Source organism: Poecilia formosa, unplaced genomic scaffold, assembly GCF_000485575.1.
Source record: "Poecilia formosa unplaced genomic scaffold, Poecilia_formosa-5.1.2 Scaffold213, whole genome shotgun sequence".
In the NCBI taxonomy this organism is placed as follows: Eukaryota; Metazoa; Chordata; class Actinopteri; order Cyprinodontiformes; family Poeciliidae; genus Poecilia; species Poecilia formosa.
In genome coordinates, this window is record NW_006800152.1 from 807078 (window position 1) to 831970 (window position 24893).

Below are 24893 nucleotides of genomic sequence, written 5' to 3' on the forward strand. Positions count from 1 at the left end.
TATGTAAAGGGATTCAGACAATTCAGCTGGAGCTCCAGTGCAAGACCCAGGCACTTATTTTTAACTGCAGTGTGATCATCTAAGAGAACCCAGTCTGCTCAACTTCAGATGAACCAGAAACCACCAACACTTGGTTATAAAGAAAACAATAACTATGAATATTTAGGTTAATATTAATGTTAGATTAACGTTCATCCAAATTCCAAGTTCTATTATAACCGTTTTTTCTTAGTTATCCAAACATTTGTTTAACAATTGAACATCAAATTCCCATATTTAACAGTCATCCGAAAATTATTCTGAAATTTCTCAGTTAAGCAATAAAAATACAGCAGAAAGTGCTTTTTTGATAATACTTGAAATTTAATGTTTATGTGTAATTATACCTAAAAATCTACCTGTTGTTTAAAAATAAATTAGTTTTATAAGTAAAACAAATTTAGCTCAAATGTGTTCTATAAAAGTAACTATGGGACCCATGCAGTGGACCCCTGTGTAGGTCATGGACCACATAGCATCTAAACTCAGCGAATTCTCGAGTCTCCCTCTAAAACTGCTTAAAACTGCCTAGTCACACACCAAAATATACCTAATATGCATTAACACACACAATGGAAACTGTCTTAGCACTGCTGCAGAAGCTAACGTCTTCTGCCAATCAACATTAAGGAAAATGAAGGAAAATGCCGGCCTTCAATTGGCTACATTGCAACAGGTAGCCAATCAGGTAGCATTGTGTTCTTCTCTTCGTTTTCTTTCAATTTGGCTTCAGAAATCTTTTAAATCGCTCCAGGAAAACTTTAAAAACAGGAGCAGTTGTATCATTCATTTTAAAAGGAATACCTGGTTTGACACAGTCAGATAGTTCAGTAAACTCGCATCTTGCTCCTATTGACAATCCTTGCATAGGTTTGTGAAGAAACAGGCTAACCCTATTTGCCGATGCAACCTTATATCCCTTATTGTTTTTTATATGACTTGTTGATAATCCAGTTTCTAACATACTTTAAAACAATGGAAACCAGGCTACTTTTACAGTAAAGTGATTCTCTCGTTTTATTAATTTTGCATTTTGATTTGGCTGATGTTTTCGCTGTGCACTCAGCTGCAGCATCAAGAACAGTCTAGCAAGACCCATATGTTGTTGGACTAGTCTGGCCAACTAACTTAAATAAATTTCAGTTACATTGTTTTCGAAACAGTTCGGAGCAGAAGCTGAAATTTAAATACAAATTTGATTCAATGCATAGCCCTCATGGGGCTCTGCCTGTCTGGGTAGTTGCTCTCAAAGCTCACATTTTCTTCTGTCTCTCAAGCTGTTTTAGAGGCAGGGCAACCACATGAGCTCAGCTTTCCGTGAGTAACAGCCAACCATTACATGCCAATTAGTGCCAGTAGAGATGTCCTATAGTGGTTTTGAATGACGCGGGGCTGATGGAGACCCAAGGTAAAATGGATCAATTATAAATACCTCCCTGGCCCTCCCCTTTTGGACTTCATGACTCATGGTCTCGGTCATAAGCTTTTGCATCTTTACTTCCTCTCATCTTGTGAGCTGCTCATACGTCCTCGTATTGTCTGTTTTTCCCTCTCCAGTCTTTCTCTCCCTTGCTGTGCATTGACCTCCACATTTGCTTGTTTTGCAGGATTTTAATCCCAGAGGAATCAAACCCCTGCTGATCTGCTCCCAGCTCCCGCTAATGTGTTGGACCACTTTTCTCAGAAATTAAACTGTTTTGCGAATTTTTTTTCTTCCCCCCTTTTCACACTTGGCCATCAAGGTCCGCCTTGGTTGATCCAAACAGCAGGCAACAGCTAAGTGAATCGGTGCACACCCCTAGAAAGGTGCAAACTTTGATCGGATTGTACATCCTTTTTCTACTTGCATGTAAACATTGATTTGCACTGACAGGTTCCAGTGCACTCACAGGCCCATGTGCAGGAAATTAACTCCTTGTTCAGAGTATGACATTTGGCAGTGTTTCGGTGTTCCCCTGGACACATTTGGGCACATACTGCTAAAGGAATGTGGCCATATGCCACCTCTGATGTGGTCTGCATTAACAAATCCCACTGTGTCCCTAATGTGTTCCTAATCTTACACTCATGGATAATTAGGACATTTTTTCTGACTAAATACTTTTCCTAAGTAGCCTAAGCTTGTCTCACTTGTGCATCAAGTTAGCCGTCATGAAAGAAGAGTCCCAAATTGGTAGCAGTTTGGTGCAAGAGCAAGACTAAAGACTGCTCTGTAAATGACTGAATTTGTGGGGTGTTTGCAGTGGTAAGAGAGGAGATAGCAAGTGGCATCAAACGTTGAGCCAATACTCTTACTGGTTTGTTGCTAGAGCATCCCACAATCAATCAAAGCAGTGAGTGAAGTTCACCAGACAAAGAGTATTCCTCGTAGATACATTAGACAGCATTACCGGAACTAGATGGACTTTAGTTGTGGTTTGCATGAGGCCTGGTGGCTGTATAGAGCAAATGTCTGATGTACAGATACATGAGGACTCACACACACATCCGGAAGGGTTCAGTTGCCCAAGACATACCCCACCAAGGAAGAATCGTCTTATGTGTGGCAAGGATTACAACACATGGCGTGTCAATAATGGGATTCACCCTCATTAAGAGTTCAAGGTCTAACACGAAGACTCTCTTTAATTTGTGTTTGAAGCTACACCATAAACCAGAGCCTGGTGGACTGGTGGTAAGAGGTACTGAGTAATTTTTAGCAATAAATATGGTTTGTGCATCCCCGTAGTTTACCATTATGTGGTCACGTTAGTGTCAAGGGGAGGCAACCAATATTACCAAAGATCTTGAGAGTTACAAATGTCATTCTTCTGGTAGCTAGTCTAAGGAGCCATGGTGTAACTTGTGGTCACCCCTGGTAGTGATTCAGATGGCACACAAACACAGCATCTACTACCCTGGTACAGTGTTTTAACAGGTCAATGCCCAACTGCTCACAGAACATGGATCTACAGACTGTCTGGATAAAAGCTACCCTGATCAGGCAGGTTCATCGCATTTGGCTTTTCATTAAGCAAACTCCCGTTAACATTATGCAACATACAGTTGTTCTCAAAGTTGTGCAGTTCTAAAGACTAAATGTTTGAAAGGATTATCATGTTGTCCTTTAATTAAATCACAAAAGCCTGCTATGCTGACAGGGGCGTCCATATTTTGGAGAGCCACTGTAGTTTTCATAATGTCATAAACTTATGAATGTAGCTACTGCAGGAGACAGATGCACTTCAATAATTTCTCAGTAAAATAATAATAATAAAGTAGAAATAATTATAGCATCAATAGCATTAAGGCGAGTAAAACTCTCCTGCCACTCACCTTGTCCCTTTAACTATAACAGCCAATCACTTGGCGTGGGGGTCAGGGAGCTTCCATCACATTAATGCATATTTCAAAAGCTGCAATTTTAAATATGGCTCTCCCTCTATATTGATCACAAGTGCTTTTTGACTGGCCAGCTTTTATGACGGGTAAATCATGACCCTATTCCATTCCATTAGTAGAAGGACTTTTAAAGAACGCGCTCGGCCACGGGATCGAAATAGGCTCTGATTGGGCACTATGAATCTCTTGGCCTGCCGACATGTGCGCTCGTAAAGGCATGCATTATCCATATAGCTCATTAAAGCAGGGGGAACAGGGGGAGGTGGAGAGGGGAGGACACTAGGAAATGTGTTATATAGGGTGTAGAGCTTAGAGAAGGCTTTTAAGGGTACCTGATGGTGAGAATTGATGGTGACACCATCTGGATTGGACGCCGATTTAGAGGCCACCAGCTGCTGCTGCTCCTCCACCCAGCGGTCCATGTCGGGGTTGGGGAGCTTGGGTCCTCTCCGTCGGAGTGTTTGGGGAGTCCTCTGGGGCGTCCTGGGGCTTCGGGGGCTGTGCGGGCTGTGCAGGCTGTATGGCGAATGCACCACCTCCCTGGAGGACTTGTCTCCATGCTTTGTCCCGCTTTGTCCCAGTGTCGTGCCGGAGCCGAGGCCGGCCCCAAAGGGAGGCTTGGCTAACGACTGACCACGACTCAGAGCCAGGAGGATGGCCTCCTGTTTGAGTTGGTTCAGGTTGGCGCCGCAGGACCCACACTGGCCCTGCTCCCCTTCTCTGAACTCCATGTTGGAATGGCCGTGGACACGAAGGTTGTCGTGTAGAAAGGCTGACAGATCGCTTGTTTCCTGCAGAGTTTTTTAGAATTACAAGCTGAAGAAGAAGCTGTAAGATACTCAACTTTCCTGCAGCAAAATATGCAATGGCTATAGGCCTATTGTGATAACCAATACATCAATTAATGACATAATTAATTCAAATTAATTATTATTGTTTACTCTCTCTTTCTACCAAAAACTAGATGACTAAAGTCTTCAGTTTAGTGCTTTGGTCTCAAATGGCTACTTTTTTTGAAGGACAGTTTTGTTTACAGAGACTTCATAATTGATTTTATTTGTTGTTTGTTTTATTTATTCTGGATATTTAAAATGTCTTCAAGTTTCAGTGTTAAACGTTCATTAGAATTTGAAGTTATTGATCTCTGAGAATCTGTTCTTGCATTGTTATGCCATTTCCTTCATATAACTTAAAAATGCCTTCCAAACAACAATTCTATCGTTTATTGCAATAACTTCTTGGACAATTTATTGTCCAGCAAAATGTATCATGACATGCCTAAATGGCTACAAAACTAAATACAACAATCATCCAGAAAGATTCTTTTTTTTCAATATATTATAGAAATGTCACATCCATTTTTATGCGCATGCTACTTTTGACGTGGAAAAATGCAGAAGTCGGATTCGTTCAAACTCTACATGTTTATGTTTGTGATGATAGGTCAGACGAGTTTTATTTCCTAACGTCACTCCCAAACTGGTTAGCAGATAGATAGCATCTGCGGTTGCTATGGAAACTTTTAGGTCCCCAGATGACACCATTTCCTGCTGTTCTCTAACTGCAAGCTTTGGAGATTTTATACCAGAAAAATGTTGTCATGTCCAGATTGACATATTTACCGATTTGAACTCTGATCAACTAAGAAAAAGGAATGCTTAAATAAGAATTTGCTTTTTCAGTTTTTGGTTTTTTTTGTTGTTGTTTTTTTAGGTACAATAACCAATAATTGTCCCACTTGGGATTTTGCTAAAAACAATTATTGCTTAATGTGGATTTTTGTTTTTTGTCCCTGCACTGCATAAATTTCCTCAAGTCCTTAGATTAGATTTCCTATGATTATTGTGAGAATATTCTAAGTAAATTAGGGATTTAGTCCATGGTTTTTTACACATATTCAGTCTTTAGGTGCAAATTTAGTCTTTTAATAGTTCTCTAACATAAAAAATGAGCAACAATAAAAAGAAATTCCATGTTATGTCTTTGCCTTCTCACATAGAGCATAATGGTGGATAATCATTTTTACAGAATGTATAATAAAAACAAAACAAACACAACAGTCTAATAAATAAACATCTTTACCAGCTTTTTATATATATAATATATATATGGCAGGCAAACAACATGAATAAGATGCAGTGAGAAAAGTTTGACCACCTTTAGTAAAGGGGGCATAAAACCAACACATCAAAAAGGAGTAGAATTGTCGCTACACCACACCCTAGACTACTTTATGGCATCATAAAAAAAGTGATTGAATCAGCATTGATTATAGTTAAGGTGATCTGAAATACTGCGGAGATAAACAGGCAAACAATGTGTCTATATCTGTGTCTTTGAGTGAGATGAGCAGTCACTCAGTATTACATTTTGCATGACTACATACTTGCCTGTCTGCACTGAAACATGGAAATCAAACATGTTTTTGAACCCCCTCCCCTCCGAGTACAGACGGCCATTAAACAGTGCGGCTCATCAACTCAAAGTGTCAAATAAAAAACTGCTGTTGACAAGTGAGATGTGAGCCTATGCAACACCTGTCAAAGCTAACAACCACATACTCTACAATCATCTCACTTTTCATCCTGACAAAGGCATTTTTTGAACGTCCTGTCACCTCACAACTGCAAACTTCTGTGAGTATCTCTAGTATTTTATATGATAATTGTGACGTGGAATGAAAATTATACATAATTGTTTTTTTAAACTGGTAAAAATATGAGAACTGTGGTGTGCATTTGTATTTAATCAACTTTGCGTTGATACCCCTAAAGAAAATCCAGAGAAGCCTTAATGTTTTCAGAAGACACTTACGTAGTAAACAGAGAGAAAGTTGTGGAGACGTTCAAAGCAAGGTTAGCTTCTAAATAAATCTCCCAAGCTTTGAATATTTCACAGAGCACTGTTCTGAATAGTTCCCTTATACTTAAATCAATTGTGTGAAACTGAAGGTGTTGTTACACTTCAATTTTCCTGACATTATTGTTTAATTTCATTTTTTTCATGGTCAAGAGTCAGTTTGAATGTCAAGGCTTTTTGAGTGACTCCAAGTTCTTAGATTTTTAGTTGAAATAATCAAGGAGAACAAGAAACCATTAATTTCAGTTTTGTTTCAAGCATCCAGCATCCCGATGTGAGTAACACGTTGGCATAGCACAGTACGAAACGCTGAATGACTCCAAGTTTTTAAATTTTTTGTTGAAATCATCAGGCAGAACAAGATGCCATGAATTTCAGCTTCAGTTTCAAGCATCCAGTATCCTGATGTGAGTAACGTGTTGGCGTAGCACAGTATGGAACTCTGAGACACTCCTAGTTCTTAGATTTTTAGTTGAAATAATCAGACAGAACGAGATGCCATGAATTTCAGTTGAAGGCTAACTTCCATGTTAGCTTTTAAGTGTTCCTGAAACACTTGAAAGCTAAATATAAAATAGTATTTTACACCATTCTGATGGCTAAATAATCTGAATAACAAATTAAAAACAAACATTTTTCTTTTTGAGCTCATATGTCTATTTATTCTATATGTTTGGGGGTTTTTTTACTTAAAATGCGATTAATTTTGATAAATTAATAACAAACCCTGCAATTAACTTAATGAAAAACTTTAATCGAATCCCACCACTAACAAAAACACATTTGAACCATTAAATTTGGTCAATCCCAGAGCAACCTGTGCCTCTATTCAACATTAACTCTGGGATTTCAATGGAATCTACCAAGTGGCATAACCTGGTAACTGTAAGAAAGAGAACCGTTAGATAGTTAGAACAATAATATCCCAAGATAAAAAGCTAAACCACTCCAGTGACTGTGCTTCCCATCTTTGCCAGCCCATTAAAAAAAAAAAAAAAAAAAAGATGATATCATAGAGCCGTGATGCTTTTGAGAAGTCACAGTCTAGATCAATAAGCCTGGAAGGAGCTAACAGGCTTATTGGGTTTCTACCCAACATGTCGATGGCAGCACGCTCCCGCCCTCTCTCCCCAAAACATCAGGACCAGCATCCCACTTAAGAGGACAAAAATAAATAGCCTTTCCTCAGCGGGGGGAAGGCCAAAGATGACACAGAGATGTCGCCATGAAATATTCATGTCCATCTGAAAGCACTCACGCAGGAATGTCGTGGGTTTACTTGGTGAGTTAGGGTCTGAGTGATGGAAGGTGACCGAGCCGAACACACAAACGTGCATTCCTCTAAGAAGCGACGAGACGGTGAGACTGATGTGGCCACATGAGCTTTAAAATGCTAGTTAACAGCCTTCGAATGAGTGACAGAAAGTGTGTAAAGAGGGTCAGCACTTCTCACTTTATCTCACTTCTGCAACCAAAGAATTGCCTTCAGTTTTCTTAAAATTAATAGATTACGTTTTTGTTGAAAAGCTAATCATATCAGAAGTAAATATTGCTTTTTATTTTCAAGTTATGCATTTCATTTCAATGAACCACAGATGAAGACAAAGAAAGCCATCAAATATTTACATTATACTGGCAGCGTTATAGGTGTGACTGTTTGTCGTTTGATAAGACAGTTTGAATTTAGCCAATAAAACTGGTGGAATCGTCTTATTTGAGCAGATTTTAATCAATATTTCCCAAATAGAAACCTTTAAGGTTTATCATCTTTCTTAAATTGCTTTAAAAAGTGGCAATTCCTGCCACTTTTTAAAGCAATTTGCTTTGAGACAAATACTGAAGATAATTTTACTCCTTTCTTTTCCAAATGAACAAAGAAATCTGCATCAGCTTATGATTAAACCATGAAAAATTACCAAAATACCACTAATCTTTTTAATTTCAACATTTTACCTGACAACTGCAACTAAAGTGTAAGGATTAAAACTGGATCACATATGAAGAGACCTTAATCCAAATGAAATGTTTACAGAATCAACCATTATTGAACATTATATAGAAAACAAAATTATTAGAAGAAAATAAAATTTTTAAACTCATTTTTAAAGTGCTGGTATCACTATATCACAAGCATGTCAATCAATATATTTTGCTTATTTAGACTGATTAGAAGCACCCACTTCTAATATATATAAAGTATGAGATATATCTGATTTTGGATAGATTTTTCCATGTAATGGCAAAATGTTGACAAAATTCATTTTGTTAGCGACAGGGATTAATGTTCTTATTAAATGGCCATTATCCCTGCCAGCATGCCCAGGTGGGCCCCATATGGGGAAAAGGAGGGCAGACCAGATGGGTCTCTTATGGGTTTGTCCGCGGGTTCCACGGTGGCGCCACATGGGTTTGCCCATGTAGGGCCACAGCCCCATGGGCCCTACATGGGCCCTACATGGTGGTGGGCCCACATGGGTTTTCCCATTTAGGGCCCACATAGGCTGTGGTCCTACATGGGCAAACCCATGTGGGGCCACTGTGGAACCCGCGGACAAATCCATATGGGACCCATATGTCTGCCCACCTTTCCCCCATTTGGGGCCCACCTAGGCATGCTGGGTTCCTTTACTTTACTCAGGGTATGTGAGTAAAAGAGTACCTATAGGTGACTGATGTCCTTTAAAACTATTATAATTTATCGTCATGTTTATCTTTTTGTAGTCTGACGGCATAATGCGCTGCTAATCCACTACCGCCTCATTCACTGACCTTGGAGGAGAAGTGATGGTGGACGGCCAGGCTCAGAGCCTGCTTCTTCAGAGCAACAAGAGCCGCTGAGCACTTGTCGCAGCAGGCAACTTTCCTCTCGGACCTCCCAGAGCCGGGATGCAACGCCAAGGCAGAGCCCCTGCACACCGTCCCGCTTCCGAACGACATCCTTATCCGCTCCCCGAGCGACCCTGGCAGGGACTTGTAGGACGGGACCTCGTTCGCTCTCTGGCACATATTCCCGTGCGGGTCGTCCCTGGTGGGCCCCCCGGAGCCCTCGGGAGTGGGGCGCTCCTCCGGTTGGCACCGTGTCCGGCTGCCGAACGAAGAAAAACCGCCGGAGTCACAGTGATGCTGCACTTCTGGGTTCTATGAGAAATAAATCACCATAAAGAGGATGAATGTGGGCATTGGCAGAGAGGCAAATTAGATATCAATCGACGTGGGCAACTGTAACCACACCCTAATGATTTTTTTCCCCCAAGTGCAACCTTATCTTTAAAAAAATAAAAATAAAGAAAAACAAAAGAAAGAAATTCATCAACCTCGCAGCTTCAGGTTTTTTTATGTTTCCCAACCATAAATAAATCACATTTACCCAGTGCGCTCCTCGGATGGCGGCAGGAAATTTCTCCCCTCTTCCAGTCACAGAGGACATAACTTGTTAATATTTAAAAAGATTTTCCAACAAAGGCGGGCCGAATTTTTAATTAACCCGGACAAACCTCCGAACGTCAAAAACAAACGCTGCTGACTCATGTTAGTTTTGGGGTGAAAAAACTTTGCCAAAGTCGACCGGTTGGAGACGCCAAATGAAGAAGGTTGGCGTGTGATGACGGCAGTGCGGTGGAAAAGGAGTGAGCGCGCGAGAGAGGAGAGGAGCGCTTTTCCCTTTCACCTTGCTGTTCAGGTAAAGGCCTCGGGGGGGCGGTAAAGAGCAAGCATCGTAGACAAACACTGGAGCAGACATGCGGCGTTAAAAACAAGTAGCAGGAAACATGGTGCAGAAATAGGTAGCCATTTTTTAAACTACTTTTTTTAACTAATAAAAATCTAAGCAGTGCGGCGTGCGCTTTTATTCACTCTCTCCAAGTCGATTAAAAGGAGCTTTTACATTTAACGGTTAACTTTGGGTAGCTGTGCAACCACCCATGTAAATCTTTGAGCCTATTTTGTTAAAGATTCAACAGATTAGGGGCCATCTTAAATATTCCATCTGTCCTTTGTGTGCAGTGAGGTGTGGTGTACATTAAAGTTAATTCAGGAAACACTTTTGTCATGTTCTTTCTACAGTATAAACCGAATGATGCCTCTGTTAATATCATGTGACACACTTTTTTCTGCCATATAGCAGTGGTCACACTACAGGTATATGTTTGTGACTGACTTTCAACAAATGGTCATAAAAATAGTTTTAAAGTAAAGACACTGCGAACCACCTCGCCACAAGTAATGTTCACATACTGCACTGTATGCAAGTAAATGAGATTGCAATTGACTGAAAGATGTGCAGCAAGGCTTCAACTCCAGCTGAGGAAGGTTGGTGTCCTCCAACTTTTAAATGTCTCTGCTGCTTTAACTCACCTGCGTCATATCATGAGATTATTAGCAGAACTGGAGAACTTGACTGCCATTTGATTCAAGTGTGTTGGACCAGGAGCATAGCTAAATGTTGCAGAGGAGCCCTGTTGTAGAGGGTCAGTGTGTTCCCGCAGCCACTCCATCAGATCTGAAAGGTCCTGATCCTCCAGTAAGTAAAATAACACCAGACCTCACTCAATCCATCAGTCAGCCGCTCTGTCCTGTGTAGAAGCCAATGTCAGATGCTACAAATTCAATAAATTAGAAATGAAAGGGAATTTATTTCACTTAATTATATTCACTAGGTGAATATAACAAAGGCATATCAGAATATTTCACACATTGCACAAATATAATAAATCAGCAACATGACTGAGGAATTGGTGGGAGGGGGGGTGTCCCAGAAGCCCTATATGTCCATAAAAAAATAAGTTTTGAAAAAGTGTGGTGAGGTATTCCGTTTTCCACAGATAAAACATATTTGCCACTTCAGCACAAATACAGCGACAAACGTTCAGAGGATAAAACTACTAGACTCTGAACAAAACTCAGATGACTCGATTTCCACCAGCATTTAAACGCATCACTTACGTTCCCTGGAAGCTGAAATAAGTCTCAAAAATCCTCGTGCACTTGTAACCTGATCTGTACGTAAGTTTAGTTTTGTCTGTACGTATTTAATGATTTGTAGGTGTAGAAGGTTTGAATTTGTAATTATCAGATTTGTGAGGCTGAAGTTAAAGAAAATCTGTGTGTAGAATTGTAATGTTTATAGAAATTGTGTATGTGTGTACTTTTATTTTGTACTCACAATGTAATAGTTTGTGTGTTTTTGACCACATATTTAAAAGTACCTGGAGATACGTACAGTCTTTTTTTTAACAGTTCACAAATTATGTTTCACAGATATAACTATCCAAAATTACACACAAAGCAGCTTACACGGATTACAAATCCAGTATTACTCACAGGTATTTTGAGACTATTTTCTCTCCATAGAATATGGGGCCTTACCTCAAAATTGTACTGTAATGCTTATTAAATAAACAAGCACAAAATTATATTTTTTTTCAAAATTGCCTTTCGTGTGGCAACTTTAAACTTTTTTTGTTTATTCTCTAGAGACCTATAGATTGTCTTTGATTTCTGAAGTCTTCAAAAGGCAATGGCCTATAGAATGATAGTATGGCGTTTAAGTGGTTTTGAAATGTATTAGTTTGTTGCTGTTCTTGTGGTAATACTATTTTTCTTGCAAGTTACCCACCCCGCCCCTACCGAAAAAAAACGCGTTCTTGATTTGTCTAAAAGCTTCTTTGTTTTCAGAAAATATCCCCATTTATACATACCGTAATATAGTGTTTGTGTTCTGTGTTTACGATGTGACAGAAGGCGCGATATCTTCCTTCTGGTAAAATCCAACCAGAATTGATTGGATGTAATAAAAACATTATTAATTTGATGTTTTTTAAAACAATTATTTCTCTTTGTGTGGACCATATGTTGACTTGCTTTTTCCACACCAATCTATTTGCGAAAGGGTTGATCTCTTACAAAGAGAGCGACAGATAGTTGTATATCAAGCTGCGCTGCTCTCTGTGTAGTTACGGTAGTCTTCGCCTCCCTCCTCCTCATTCTGGCGCAGCCTCGGCACAGCTCTCTGCCGTTGAGATATTGGTTGTACAGCCGGTGACATTTGGCGTGGCTTTGAGCTACATTTATTAACTAAGGGCGACATATTATTTATTAATTACCGAATTTTAACCTTTTGTCGTTTCCCAATAAAAATGAGCACCATTAACGTGAAGAAGCTCAAAGTTAACGAGCTGAAGGACGAGCTGAAAAAGCGAAATCTCTCGGACAAGGGGCTGAAGGCCGAGCTGATGGATCGCCTGCAGGCCGCGCTGGACGAAGAGGCCCTCGCCGGGGACACCTCGGCGGCTCAGGAAGGCTCGGTAGATGATGGGTTCGACCAGTCTGTTGACCAAGAGGGAATGGGAGAAGAAGAGGAAGGCGAAGGTGAAGGCCCAGTAGAGGAGAGCATGGAAGCCAACGAGGAAGAAGCAGAGAATGAGGACGACGGCAACGGCGTCGCCGAGGACGAAGAAATGGGTGAGGGAGAAGACGGAGGGGACGGGGACGAGGACGATGAAATGGATCCCATGCTGAAGGCGGATGTGGACGACATGGAAAAAATCGAAGATGGTGAGCCCGGAGACAACGCTGCAGAGGGTGAGTTACAGAGAGTTGCTCAGGAAAATGCCTGGTTGTATGGGCCGTGGTTGGATGCCGGTTTTTTTTTTTTTTTTTTTTTTTTTTTCGATGAAGGGATGGGGCCGGTTAGATTCGAAAGCGTTCAGCGCTCAGCGTCCATGTTGAGTCACAGCGTGAGCCCCGCTAGGCCGCGGTCGACGCTAACACTTAGCAAGCTAGCATCCTTAGTTAGCTTATTTTATGGCGCGTAATATCTCGACGTGGCTGACGTTCCCAAAGCATAAGTTACGTTTTTTCTTTTTGGGTTGTGTTATCTAAAATATTTTACCAACGTTTAGACATTCAATGACTACCGAGAAATTAGTAACTGTTTACTACTTTTTGTTTCGTTTTCGGTAGGAGTTAGCATGCTAGTAAGCGTCATTCTCTTTGTGTCTGGCGGTAAGCTAAGCCTGTTAGCCATTTCAGAGATTCCCAACCATGATGTTTAGCAATAAATGGGAGCTTTGGGTTAAAATTAATGTGAATTGGCTTAATGTAGACTTAACTTATTTCACGTTGTTTGTGAAATAGACTTTCCTATTTCTGCTGGGTTGCCAACTTCTGCTCTTCTGAAGCGAGAGTCAGATTTACCTCCTTTTCTCGTACTGCCCATATTCGTCTCGCATTACTGTTTTTATTCCACACAATTTTTACTTTTATGTTGGATAATTATGAGTGTACTGCTTCTAAAGTGGCACACTTAAAGGTGTGCATGTGTAAAACTGCAGATCTATATGACTAGACAACCACTACTTGTTTTAAATGGAGCAAAGCTTATTAGTCTCCATCTGCTGTAAGGTGGTTTTTCAAGGCTTGGATATCAAGGAATTAAACATCAAAGCTAAAACAAAATTATTTCCGAGTGTCTGAAGTATCTGAATACTTCACAAAGTTATAAAGATAATGTAGAAGTTATGTAAAAGTGTGGTGCCACTCAGGCAGTATTGAAAATTTAAGTCAGTTTCCATACTTTTTTCAGTTTTCTAAAAGATAAAAACTTTATCAGAGTATTGGAAAAACCTTTTTATTCTGGTTAGTAATTGGAGGACTCCCTATATTGACAAAACATCTTTTGGAAAACGTACTGATGCCATTAAATTCATTTAAGTAAAAACAAAGTAAAGAACATTTCTGCTTTTTATTTTGAGATTTTAAACTAAATCAAAACTGAATCATCGAATGGTTTTATCGATCTATTTGTGGAATACTGTAATACTGATCATAGTTTTTAATGAGCTGTGCACAATATAGAGTAACCCAATACTGATCTTTTTGAATATTATAGAATTGAACAGATTAGTTTGTCCACATGTCAAAAACTTTACTCAATTAAAAGCCAACTTCAGTCTAATTTAAGTTTGTTAAAAAAGAAGAAAGAAACAGGAAAACTGGGTTTTATTGTCGGTCTGTTTTTTAATAAGAGACTAACACATAAAACTGCCAGAATATTCTGGATTTTGGAGACGACACAAAAATTAAAAAATCTGGTTTTTAACTTTTGAGCAGATTCCTAGTCTGTGCACGTGTTGATTTTCATTCATAAATAAGCATGTTGTTTTATCTGCTTCCACTTTTGTGGCGTGTGTGTTCATCACACACTGACCCCCACCTTTACTCCCAGAAGTTCGCAACCTTCTAACCAACCTCTCACACTCGACTTTGAATCAAACCGAGTTGGGAATTTCTGAAGTGGCTACCCTGAAGCTACGCTTCAAGAACGAAGCGACACCAAACCGTCTGGTTTCCGCGTTTCGTCTCGGGCGTGCAGAAAACTGGATCACCAGAATCAGTTAGTTTAAAACACAAGGGAGGTAAGGTTAATCCAGATCTAGGTAGGTTTACTTGCATGATGCATTGATCCCTGATAACTGTAGACCCTCTTAAAATATAGAACACATTTTGTATTTTTATCCCCCCGCCCCCCTGTTTCTCAGGGTTATTCCTTAATTTATTTAGATTTTCTTTGTTTTTAACTTTCCAGCCCCAGTAAACACCTCTCTTTATTGTCCATTTTGGACCAGTTTATGTTCTAAATACTACCTGGTCTTAAGAACTGTTACCAACTCATGACATATTGTGCTGTTTTTAAGTGTATCCCACGAGGCGTCGCCTCTTCTTAAAGCAATGCTGATTTACGTTGGACACAAGTGTAACTAATGAACGGGCTTTGTGGGCTCAAAACCCCCACTGCCAGTCCGACCTCTCTCTCTCTGTCTCAAAAAGAGAAAAAAAAAAGGAGCACCTCATTCTATATCTTTGTTCTATTTTCAAAGGGGATGCGGACAAAGACACGAATGCTGATCAGAAGAATAAGAAGGGTGTTAAGAGACGCCGGGAGGAACATGGAAGGGGCTACTTTGAGTTTATTGAAGAGAACAAATACAGCTGGTAAGGACGGGACAGAGCGAATATGGCCTTCGGCATCCCTGAAGCGCCATGCGTAGCTTTGTTGACTTGTATTGGCTTTAAGTGCCAATGCACTTCTCTAGCAAGAGGTCAGAATCCTCTAATTTTTGTTGTTGTTTTTTCTTTATTGAAAAGTATAACTACACAACTTCTTCCACACATGTATTTTGAGGGTTATCCCCTGACTTAAGCTGTAAAGAGCCTTACCGTTTACTGTCTTCCAGTGCCCACCTCACAAGTGTGTCTTGTCTTTTTTTTGGGGGAGGGGTCGAGGGGAGGGTGACTGCAGTTCTGTAGCAGAAGTGCATCTATATAACTTCTATGAATTTTCACATCTGTTCCTCATGCCACTTATTGTTTTTTATTTTTTAGAAAGCCCGTTGTGTCCTCAAGGTATTAGGAAGCTGCTGTCGTAGATCCCAGTGAAAGTATCAGATGTATACCTTTAAGTTAAATTTTTAAATAAGTCAGGGTTTAGCTGAGAGGCGAGGGGATGAGGAGTCCACAGCTACAGGGCTAGCTCTCAAGGATGTAGGTCAGTTCCCACGGAGGAGCTCGCTATTGGTCGTCCATCGTTTTTTCCTCGCAGTAGTCTATTTTTGTTTTGATTTCACTGACTGTATGATGTTCAAATGCTATTTCTGTATCATATCCTGTCGTCAGTCCTCATGGTGTGGCTGCCTGTGTGAATGGGCGTGGCCTCTTTACCCCTCCTCCCTCATAGGTGACATCACGCATGGCCTGCATGTAAGGGTGTGTGTGTGTGTGTGTGTGTGTGTGTACATATACCTACTCTTCCTGGTCAGTGTATTTTCTTTTCTTATTGTTTTGTTTTCATTGCGCTGCTTCTGCAGTACACGGAAGGATCAACGGGCAAAAGTGAAAATACATCTGGAAACTTTAAAAAAAAAATTATTTTATTTTTATTGGATGTGAGGTCTTAGGGGGCGGGACTAAGAATTTTTGCAACAATTTCTGCTGTAACGTCTTACAGCTAGCTTGGTTTTTTTTTTGTTTGTTTTGTTTGCTATATGGTCGTCACCCTCAAACACAGTTGTGGAGATCTAAGTCATTGTGTTGAAAATGCAAATATAGACGCCTCCACTTTCTCCCCCCATCACATGTTGACAATTCAGATCTGTTTGTGGGTGAATCTGATTAAAAAAATAAAAATAAAAAAATAGCTCTGGTTATCAAGAAATCTAGAAACCGCAACACAGATTGAATTACTCCCTCTATTCCTACTACTGACTTGAACCATTTTGTTGGTACTCCTGGTAAAGGTGTTACTCTACTCTGTAGTTTTTTTGTTTTGTTTTTTTTCCCACTAAATTTGAACCAGGTAAAACTAAAACCACCACTTTAGTTCTGAGTAAAACAGATTTACAGACTTAAGTTTTTGGCTTCTTTTTTGAGTCTGTATACTCCAGTTAACAACTAATCACTAAATTAGTTGACTATTATTTCAGTAATCAATTCATCACGATTAATAGAGGAGCCATGTTGTGATGACTTCCTCAGGGTGGAGTTTCAGAAAGAACAGGAGTTTCTTAAAGAGACAGAGGCCCAATTTCAATGAGTTAACAAGTGGTATTTGATATTTATATAGTTTTTATACTAACTGAAGGTAACATAGTTACTTGATGGAGCATTAAAATGCACCATGTACCTAGAAAATGTATAAGACTGCAACTTTAAAACAGGCTCACAGCTACAAAGCAGGGAGAACGAACAGCTTTGCCACATATCAATCTTTTTTCTCTCTCTCCCTCTCTCCCCCTGTATACATTTACTCAAGCTAAAGTTGGGACTTTTCTAAAAATGAGCATTTGATGTTACTTTAAAAATTTTTTGCATCTTTACCAGTGGTACCAACACACGTGGTTGTGTCTGTACATAAGTTCTTGAGCTAAAACCATTCTCAATCCGTCTAAATGGGTCAAGGAGTTGCAATCAGTGTGTAAATACACTCCCTGCACTAAAGCCAAGCATGACTGTTAGACATCTGGAGTTGTGGCTGTCTCCACAGCAGTCCAAAGGACACAAACACACTCAACTGAAAGCAAGATGGCCACCAATACTTTTGTCCATCAGCCTTGCTCAATAAGACCAGCTGCAGTGCTTTTTCTTTGTGTATTCTCCACATTTATTTTTTAGAATTCGCTGGATGCTCCAAGGTAAGTTACCTGTCCAGGTCTAAAACACAGACCACTGTCAGAAAAGGTTAAAGGCTCATTTTCCAGTTCATGTCCTTTTCTTGGCCCTCTCTCGTCTGGCTTCCCACTTTCTGTTCCCACCATCTCTCAGCAAGCGGTCCTGACTGCATCATGAAAATTCTTTGGAGCTGTGGTCAAGTTCCAGTCTTCTAATTGACTTGCTGCTCTTATTTCTCCAGTGCCTCTTTTAAGTCTCCCGTACCACCGCTGGAGGAAGAAGATGAAGAGTGTGATGAGACCACGGTCTGCTTGGACACCTGTAGGTTTTCTCCTCTTTATCTCGCCAATTCTCATTCAGCATGTAGATCAATTAACACATTTATAAATGGGGTTTGATTTGTTTTTGTCTGTTCTAGATAACTGTGACCTGCACTTTAAGGTGTCCCGTGACCGCTACAGTGCTTCATCGCTCATCATGGAGAGCTTTGCTTATCTGTGGTCTGGAGGAAAGGGAACCTATGGGGTGAACTCTGGCAAAGCTTGCTTTGAGATGAAGGTTCATAATTATCATCATTACCAACATTGTGTGTTTTTTTTTTTTTTTTTCCCTCCCTTTTCTGGGGTTTGTACACTTGAAATTTTTAAGCGTAATTAAGGTTTGGAAAGTGTTTTATTTCTGTATAAAATCATTGAAAGTGATGGATATTCAAACTCCACAGTTTGGTGCAATCTAACGTTTGATTAAAAGCCTAACTTTTTCAGTTGAAACCAGATATTTTTGTACAGCTAATAGAGTTTTTCCTTGCCGTCTGAAGTTAAATCAGACCAAACATTTATTGTTTTAAGTTGGTTAGAATGAGCAAAACTATTTCTTTTATTAAATTATTTCTTCTTTTTTTTAAGATTCCTTTTGTAACTTTCTTTATATATTGTGTTTAAGCATTTAATTTGAGCAGAAGGATTAAATATTCATTACATTGAATGAACAATTGAAATTGGGGGATTTTTAAAAAAATTTTAAGTTACTGTTTGTTTCATTTTTTTTCTTAGACCAGTCAGGTGTGAAAGACATTTTAAAATATAACATTTTGTTATATTTTAGTTTATGTTGTCTCTTCTATGAAGAATATTATAACTCATTCTTTGTGATGAGCTATGTTTTTATAATAGTGATTTGTAACTGTCTTTGGTTCACTTGGATTGTTTGTTTCCCCAAAGTGGTGTGAGGAAATGTACGAACCCTGTTTCTTTTATTTATTTTTGCTCTTTTAAGACACCTGGCTGTGTGGTATGGCAAACTTGTAATTTTTGATTTTGTGACTCCAGCTCACAGAGAAGATTTCAGTGAAGCACATTTCCAGCAAGAACTTGGAAATCCATGATGTTCAGGTTGGATGGTCCTTGTCAACTGGGACGCTGCTGCTGGGTCAGTCCTGATTGGCTTGATTCAAAAGTTCTGTTTAGATTTTAATACTAATACAACTGGATGAAAGGCTGGCACTAACAGTCCCTTGTTGATTCATTTAATTACTTACTTTCTGTCCAGTGTTGCCAGTTGTCACTAAATCAGGGAGAAACACCTTTAGTGGGTGTGAACACTGCCCTCTAGTGGTTTTCAAGCAACCATAATATAATTTTTTTTCTCACTCTTCAGGTGAGGAAGAGTTTTCCTATGGTTACTCCTGCAAAGGGAAGAAGACCACCAACTGTGTGACTGAAGACTTTGGGGAAACATATGAGGAGAACGACGTCATCTGTTGCCTCATTGTAAGACAACACTTCCAAGAATGTTTGGAATAAGTTGGAAATGTAAACATGATGTCGATGCACCATTTCATAATTCTCTAGAGGTGCACCAAGCAGAATTTTGTGGCCCATTTCCACTCCCAAAGCTTTGACCAAGTGATCATTTTAGCTAACTGTAAGATGAGCAAAAGATGAAAAAATATTATTCTGCCCTTCCTGTGTCCATCAGTAGAATCAAAAGAAACAAGTGGTGTGTGACAAGTTTCTGCACATACTTGTCCAAATTTTGTCATCTAAAATGAAGGCCTTAAAATGTCTTAAATTAATTGGAAAAAAATGTTGGTGGTCATAAATCCGTTTTATTTCTGTATAGGACTTTGAGGGCGAGGAGTTGGTCCTGTCCTTCGCCAAGAACGGTGGGGAACCAGCCGTCGCTTTCAGGGTCCTCAAGGACTGCTTAAACGGCCAGGCCCTTTTCCCACATGTCATCTGTCGCAACTGCGCTGTGGAGTTTAACTTTGGCCAGATGGAGACGCCGTACTTCCCAACACCAGAGGGCTACACCTTCCTGCAGCAAATCCCTGTCAGTGAGCGAGTGAGGGGGCTGAAGGGACCCCAGACTAAGGCCGATTGCGAGGTCAGTACAGGACCCCGTCAGGGGAGGATTTACTCTGTTGGTTTGCATCTGACTGTCATCTTGTTTGTAGATCATCGTTATGGTTGGTCTGCCTGGCTCTGGCAAAACTACATGGGTCAAGAACCAAGTCCAGCAGAACCCTGGGAAATACTACATCCTGAGCAGTGACACCATTGTGGACAAGATGATGGTCAGTACTGTCAGAAATCTAATGCTGCCTCCAGTCTTCACTTTGAGATTTTAATCACTGTTTGCCTCGTTCGACTGCAGATCAACAGTTTGAAACGCCAGTCCAAGGATATCACCAAGCTGAGTGCTATTTCCCAAAGAGCTCCACTGTTCCTGGGCAAATTCATTGAGATCGCTGCTCGCAAGAAGAGGAACTACATTCTGGATCATGTAAGTTGACTGGTCAGAGCTGGGCTGTCTGCTTATCCTTAAAGTTGAAGGCTTAAAAAGTCTTAAATTCATATTTAAAAAGTAAGTTGACCTTAAATGCATTAATCACAGGTCATTTAGTTTTGTCTTTGCAGGACTATTTAATCTCATATTCTATGTGGGGATTTTTTCTTGCAAGATTTTTGAGGCTACCTTCTATCTAGTCTTCCAGCTAGCTATATCCTTTCTAGGTAGCTAGAAAAAGATAAAAGTATATTAGCAGTGAGTTCCCAGTAGCCTGAAAAGCTTTGCCAAGAGGGGAAAAACAAAAAACGTACTTTTACCCTTTCTAGCTAGCATTAGTTTAGCTCTCTATCTAGAGCAACTAGAAGGGGTATGCTTTCTAGTTAACTTATCTAAAAATCTTGAAAAACTATAGGTTACTAGAGTGCCTACCAACTAGCAAAATATAGTTTGCTAGCCAGCTATAGGATATGCTCTAGCTAGTTATAGTTTTATTAGCTAGTTTCTAGATAGAAAGTGTATGTTTGCTAGCTAGCTTCTTTTTTGTATGTCATGGATAAATGCAAATTTATCACCAGTTGACTGGACAAAGTTCATACATTTCTGTGGAGAAGTCTTAAATTTCATTTAGAGTTGTATTAAAATTTAAAATTTGAGTTGGTGAACCGTGCATAAATTAAAGGAGCAAATTAAAATTTTCTTCTCCTTTTTCCAGACTAACTTGTCCGCACCGGGCCAGAAGAGGAAGATGTGTCTGTTTGCTGGGTTCCAGCGCAAGGCTGTGGTCGTCTTCCCCACAGACGAGGAATACAAGATGAGGGTCCAGAAGAAGGTTGAGAGTGATGGCAAGGAAGTGCCTGAGCATGCACTGCTCAAAATGAAAGGTAAAACTCCTTCACCCACTTTTCATCTTAATAGCACCTCTTCCATTCCTAACCAATCCCAATTGGTTGACCTTCCAGGGTTCTACGCCCTGCCGGAAGAAGGGGAGAGCTTCAACGAGGTGACGTATGCTGAGCTGCCAAAGGATGATGCCGCCAAGCTGCTGGAGCAGTACAAAGAGGAGAGCAAGACTGCCCTGCCTGCTGAGAAGAAACCCAACCAAGGGAGCACGACTCCAAAAAGAGGCGGCAGCGGAGGAGGAGGCCCTCGTGGCAGCGGCCGGGGAGGCAAGAATCAGTTCGGACGCAGTGGACAGGGACAAAGGGGCGGCGGCGGACGTGGAGGCTTCCAGAACAGAGGCAACTTCAGAGGAGGTAGGATCAGCCGAAATGGAGATGTTTGCTGGTTTTAGATGTCGGCTTACGGTGGTTTGTTGCTCTCCTTAGGCCCTGGCCCACGTGGCGGCTTCAACCGTCCTCCTCGCGGCTTTCTTCCTCCACCAGCCTTCAGGGGTGGCTTTCCCCGGCCCGGTAGCTTCGGACGGGGTGGCGGCCCCATCCCCAGCCTGGCCGGATCCCCAAGAGGTGGACCCATGAGGGGCGGCATGGGACTCCGAGGAGGGCCCATGAACCGCGGCGGCCAGATGAACAGAGGAGGTCAAATGAGCCGAGGGGGTCAGATGAACAGAGGTGGAGGCAACATGAACCGCAACGCCAACAGGGGGCCCCCTGCCCACGTAGGTGTCTTCCTCACAATGTTACCTTGGCGTTATCATGAGGCGGTTGTAGATGTGCTGACGATTTGCTCGTTCTCTCTCCCTCCAGTTCCAGCAGAGAGGAGGCGGCCGTGGAAACTTCGGGCAGAAGAACAGCAACTATGGCAACAACAGGAACAGCGGGGGCTTTGGCAACAGGAACGGCATGGACAAGGCTCAGGCCTTCAACCAGAGCTGGCAGCAAGGGGTCAGTGTTTCCAGCTTTGACGTCATGGTGGTGTTCAGTAGGGGATGCAACGATGAATCAGCCTTCATTCTGCAATCGGAAGATACTTTTAACAAAAAAATCCAATCTTATCCAGTGATCCCACCCTGCTAGGTCACTTCTCCTCAGGCATAGATACTAGTTACTCTGCTGCCAACTTGGTGACTTTGTTGCTATAGTTACAAACTTTTCAGACCAAAAATCATATTGACAAAGACAGAATGGGCTCTTTGCATGTCAGCTTCAGCATTTGGGGAAAAGCATTTCCAGTTTATTGAAAATGGCATTTTACACTAGCTGCTTGCAGGGCTTGGGCAAAGTAACAATTAATGATGTACACCGATCTGAAGCCCCAACAAGTAAGCTGGAGAAAGGTTTTAAGATGTACGCCTCGTTATACATTCACAGATGGTATCTAAACATTTTAATCCATTCTAATGGACAATGATTTTACCTTATTTTGTATTTATTTTCAAGTACGTTATGTTTGTTCATAGTTATTATTGTCAGAGACCAAGTAACAGGGGAGGTTATGGTTTGGGCTTTTTGTTTCTGAAGCATGAGGAAGCACAACAAACCCCATAGCTTAACAGTAGAGCAGCTCTGGTGTCAGAGTTCAAGTTCAGTTCAAAGTTGTTGTGCTACATTGTTCTTTAAGGTCTCCGTGTTATTTTGTTTTATTACTTTTGCATGTTTCTTGTGAAGAGCTCAGATAGGACGGTGTTTACAGCAGTGTGTTCAGGTGGATCAGCTGCTCGGCTGTTTGGCTCTGGTCTGCTCACTCGTTCCCATAAACTCGCTCTTTCAGGCTGAATACAGAAGTGATTCCATGGAAATAACACAGGGACAGCTCCTTTATTTACCATCCGTCTCCCCCGGTCGTTTTAGGCTGAAGAAGCTGATTCGGAGTGAAGTGAAGGCTGCAAACTTTGCTGTGCGGCGTTAGCTTTAACTAGTAGCGACGAATATTTACAAGCCACCATCTTCTTAATTCAGGATCGTTTGGAAATCCATGAAAACTTAAAAGCCCATTATATTAGGAAGACAACAATGTTCATAGTATTGCTTTATTTGTGTTTGAAATACGACTTTGTCTTTTCTAGCTGTCAGGGTAACTCAAAGCGGGAATAAGAACGCTGTATTTCGCTCATGCACCATACACCGCAAAGAGCCCATTAGAAAATCAGGCTTTTTAAAGTCAGTGAGGGGTTATAAATCTGCAGTCAGTGCACCCCCTAGTGTCCGGTCATGTTAGTACAGCTGGAGTTCTGTTCAAATGAAACGGCTGCTAAAAAGCACTTATTTCCCTTAAAGCTTTTCTTATTCCATCACATTTTATAAACAAACTTCAATATGACAGATCAGAGTTTAACTTTGACTTTTCTTGGATCTCAACCATCCCCTTTTTGCTCTGACGTTTGAAGGTTGAACCTCTGCTCTCTACAGAACCATTGGGTCTATAAAGGGCTGGGCAATATGGACTCAAAATTATATTGCAATATTTTGTGGTAATGACAAATTATTATTAAAAACAGTCTGTTTCTTACTTTTGTAGGTAACTGTATGGCTATAACTGCATTCATAATGTCACAAACACAAATCCTTCTCCTGAATAATACTCTCATTTGAAACGGGCATCTTCAGGGCACCACAAAATGAATCAAAGCTGAGAAAATGTACCTTAATATAGTGAATTGCTCTGCATTTTATATGGAGATATCCAAGTAGTGGAATACATACAGTTTCCTTCCACTTCACAGCTACTTTGTGCTAATTTATCACGTGAAATACATTGATGTTTGTGTTTTTAATGCAACATTTTATTTTATTTATTATTTATTTATTTCAGAAATGAAAGGGGCATTCTTTAGACTTGGTCCAGTTTTAACTCTAAACTTTGTTTTGCAGTTCTGGAACCAGAAACCTTGGAGCCAGCAGTACCAGCCTGGATATTACTAAGACAGTTGTTCTTATGGACTGGTGGCCGACACTGAGAACCCACCACTAGCCACGGAACATCCCCTCTCTCCCTCCCCCCTTCACTGTTTGACTTTGTTCCCCTAAAACCCACTTTTAAAGGTCGAAAACCCACCGACTTCCAAAACAGCGTGAGGCGATTTGATCTGGATCCAGAACATTCCACCAGAGGAGAGCAGGAAGCAGAAAACGTAATCAGAGCTTTATAAAGTCTATTTGATTGTGGGTTCTGTCTCATTCAGACACTGTTTGGGTATTTTTTATTTTATTTTCTTTGTTGTACATTTAAAAAAAAAAGTCCCCCCTGTTCAACCACTTTTTAAATGACATGCTTTTAGAAAAAATTGTTTGTAAAATCAGGAACAGGAAACAGAAGTGGGGCGATTTCTGATTTTTTTTATTTTATTTTTTTTTTCCCATTTGTTGTTCTTCAGGGTTGTGCATTTTATCTGTGCTGTGATTGCTTTGATTTGCTTTTTTATTACAAATTGTAAATATTTTTTTTCTCTGTAGCTTGTCAGACTGTAAGAAATGTGACGATTGACATAAACAGGAAAGCAGGACAGCTTCTGTTAGTAGACTGTTCATGTCAGCGCTTTAATGTTCAACAGTTAAACAGACGATGGTAGATTAATGATTTTTTTTTCTTTATTTGTTCCCACCATCAAACTTGTAATATCATAGACCTACAATAAACTACTTGTTTGCTTTTTTTACATTCATCCCGGCTTATGGCTTTCATTTATGTCAAAGGTGAGTAAATGACCTTTGAAGAAACAAAGCGAAACGTTAGTGTCGCATATTTCCGTTCTCTCGCTGTAAATA

At 40.4% G+C, this 24893-nt stretch overlaps 2 protein-coding genes across 7 annotated transcripts in view; one reads left to right on the plus strand and one right to left on the minus strand.

Annotated features, from left to right (window-relative positions):
• LOC103148826 (kinesin-like protein KIF26B) overlaps positions 1 to 9893 on the minus strand; it is a 33437-nt gene extending 23544 nt beyond the window's left edge. For all 6 annotated transcript variants that reach the window (XM_007567777.2, XM_016679515.1, XM_016679518.1 and 3 more), the window contains exons 1-3: positions 9647 to 9893; positions 9049 to 9417; positions 3753 to 4211 (exon numbers count right to left, since the gene is read on the minus strand). In XM_007567777.2, the coding sequence (XP_007567839.1) occupies positions 3753 to 4211; positions 9049 to 9417; positions 9647 to 9706 (888 nt within the window). In that variant the 5' untranslated portion in view covers positions 9707 to 9893. The remainder of the gene's footprint in view (positions 1 to 3752; positions 4212 to 9048; positions 9418 to 9646) is intronic.
• A 2366-nt stretch (positions 9894 to 12259) lies between these two features.
• hnrnpub (heterogeneous nuclear ribonucleoprotein Ub) lies at positions 12260 to 24790 on the plus strand. The gene is made up of 14 exons (XM_007567778.2): positions 12260 to 12858; positions 15156 to 15270; positions 17684 to 17763; positions 17861 to 18000; positions 18771 to 18870; positions 19099 to 19211; positions 19564 to 19827; positions 19898 to 20017; positions 20098 to 20226; positions 20945 to 21113; positions 21192 to 21485; positions 21558 to 21847; positions 21936 to 22073; positions 24000 to 24790. The coding sequence occupies exons 1-14, from the start codon at positions 12414 to 12416 to the stop codon at positions 24048 to 24050; spliced, it is 2448 nt and encodes an 815-aa protein (XP_007567840.1). The 5' UTR covers positions 12260 to 12413; the 3' UTR covers positions 24051 to 24790.
• Positions 24791 to 24893: the final 103 nt, after the last annotated feature.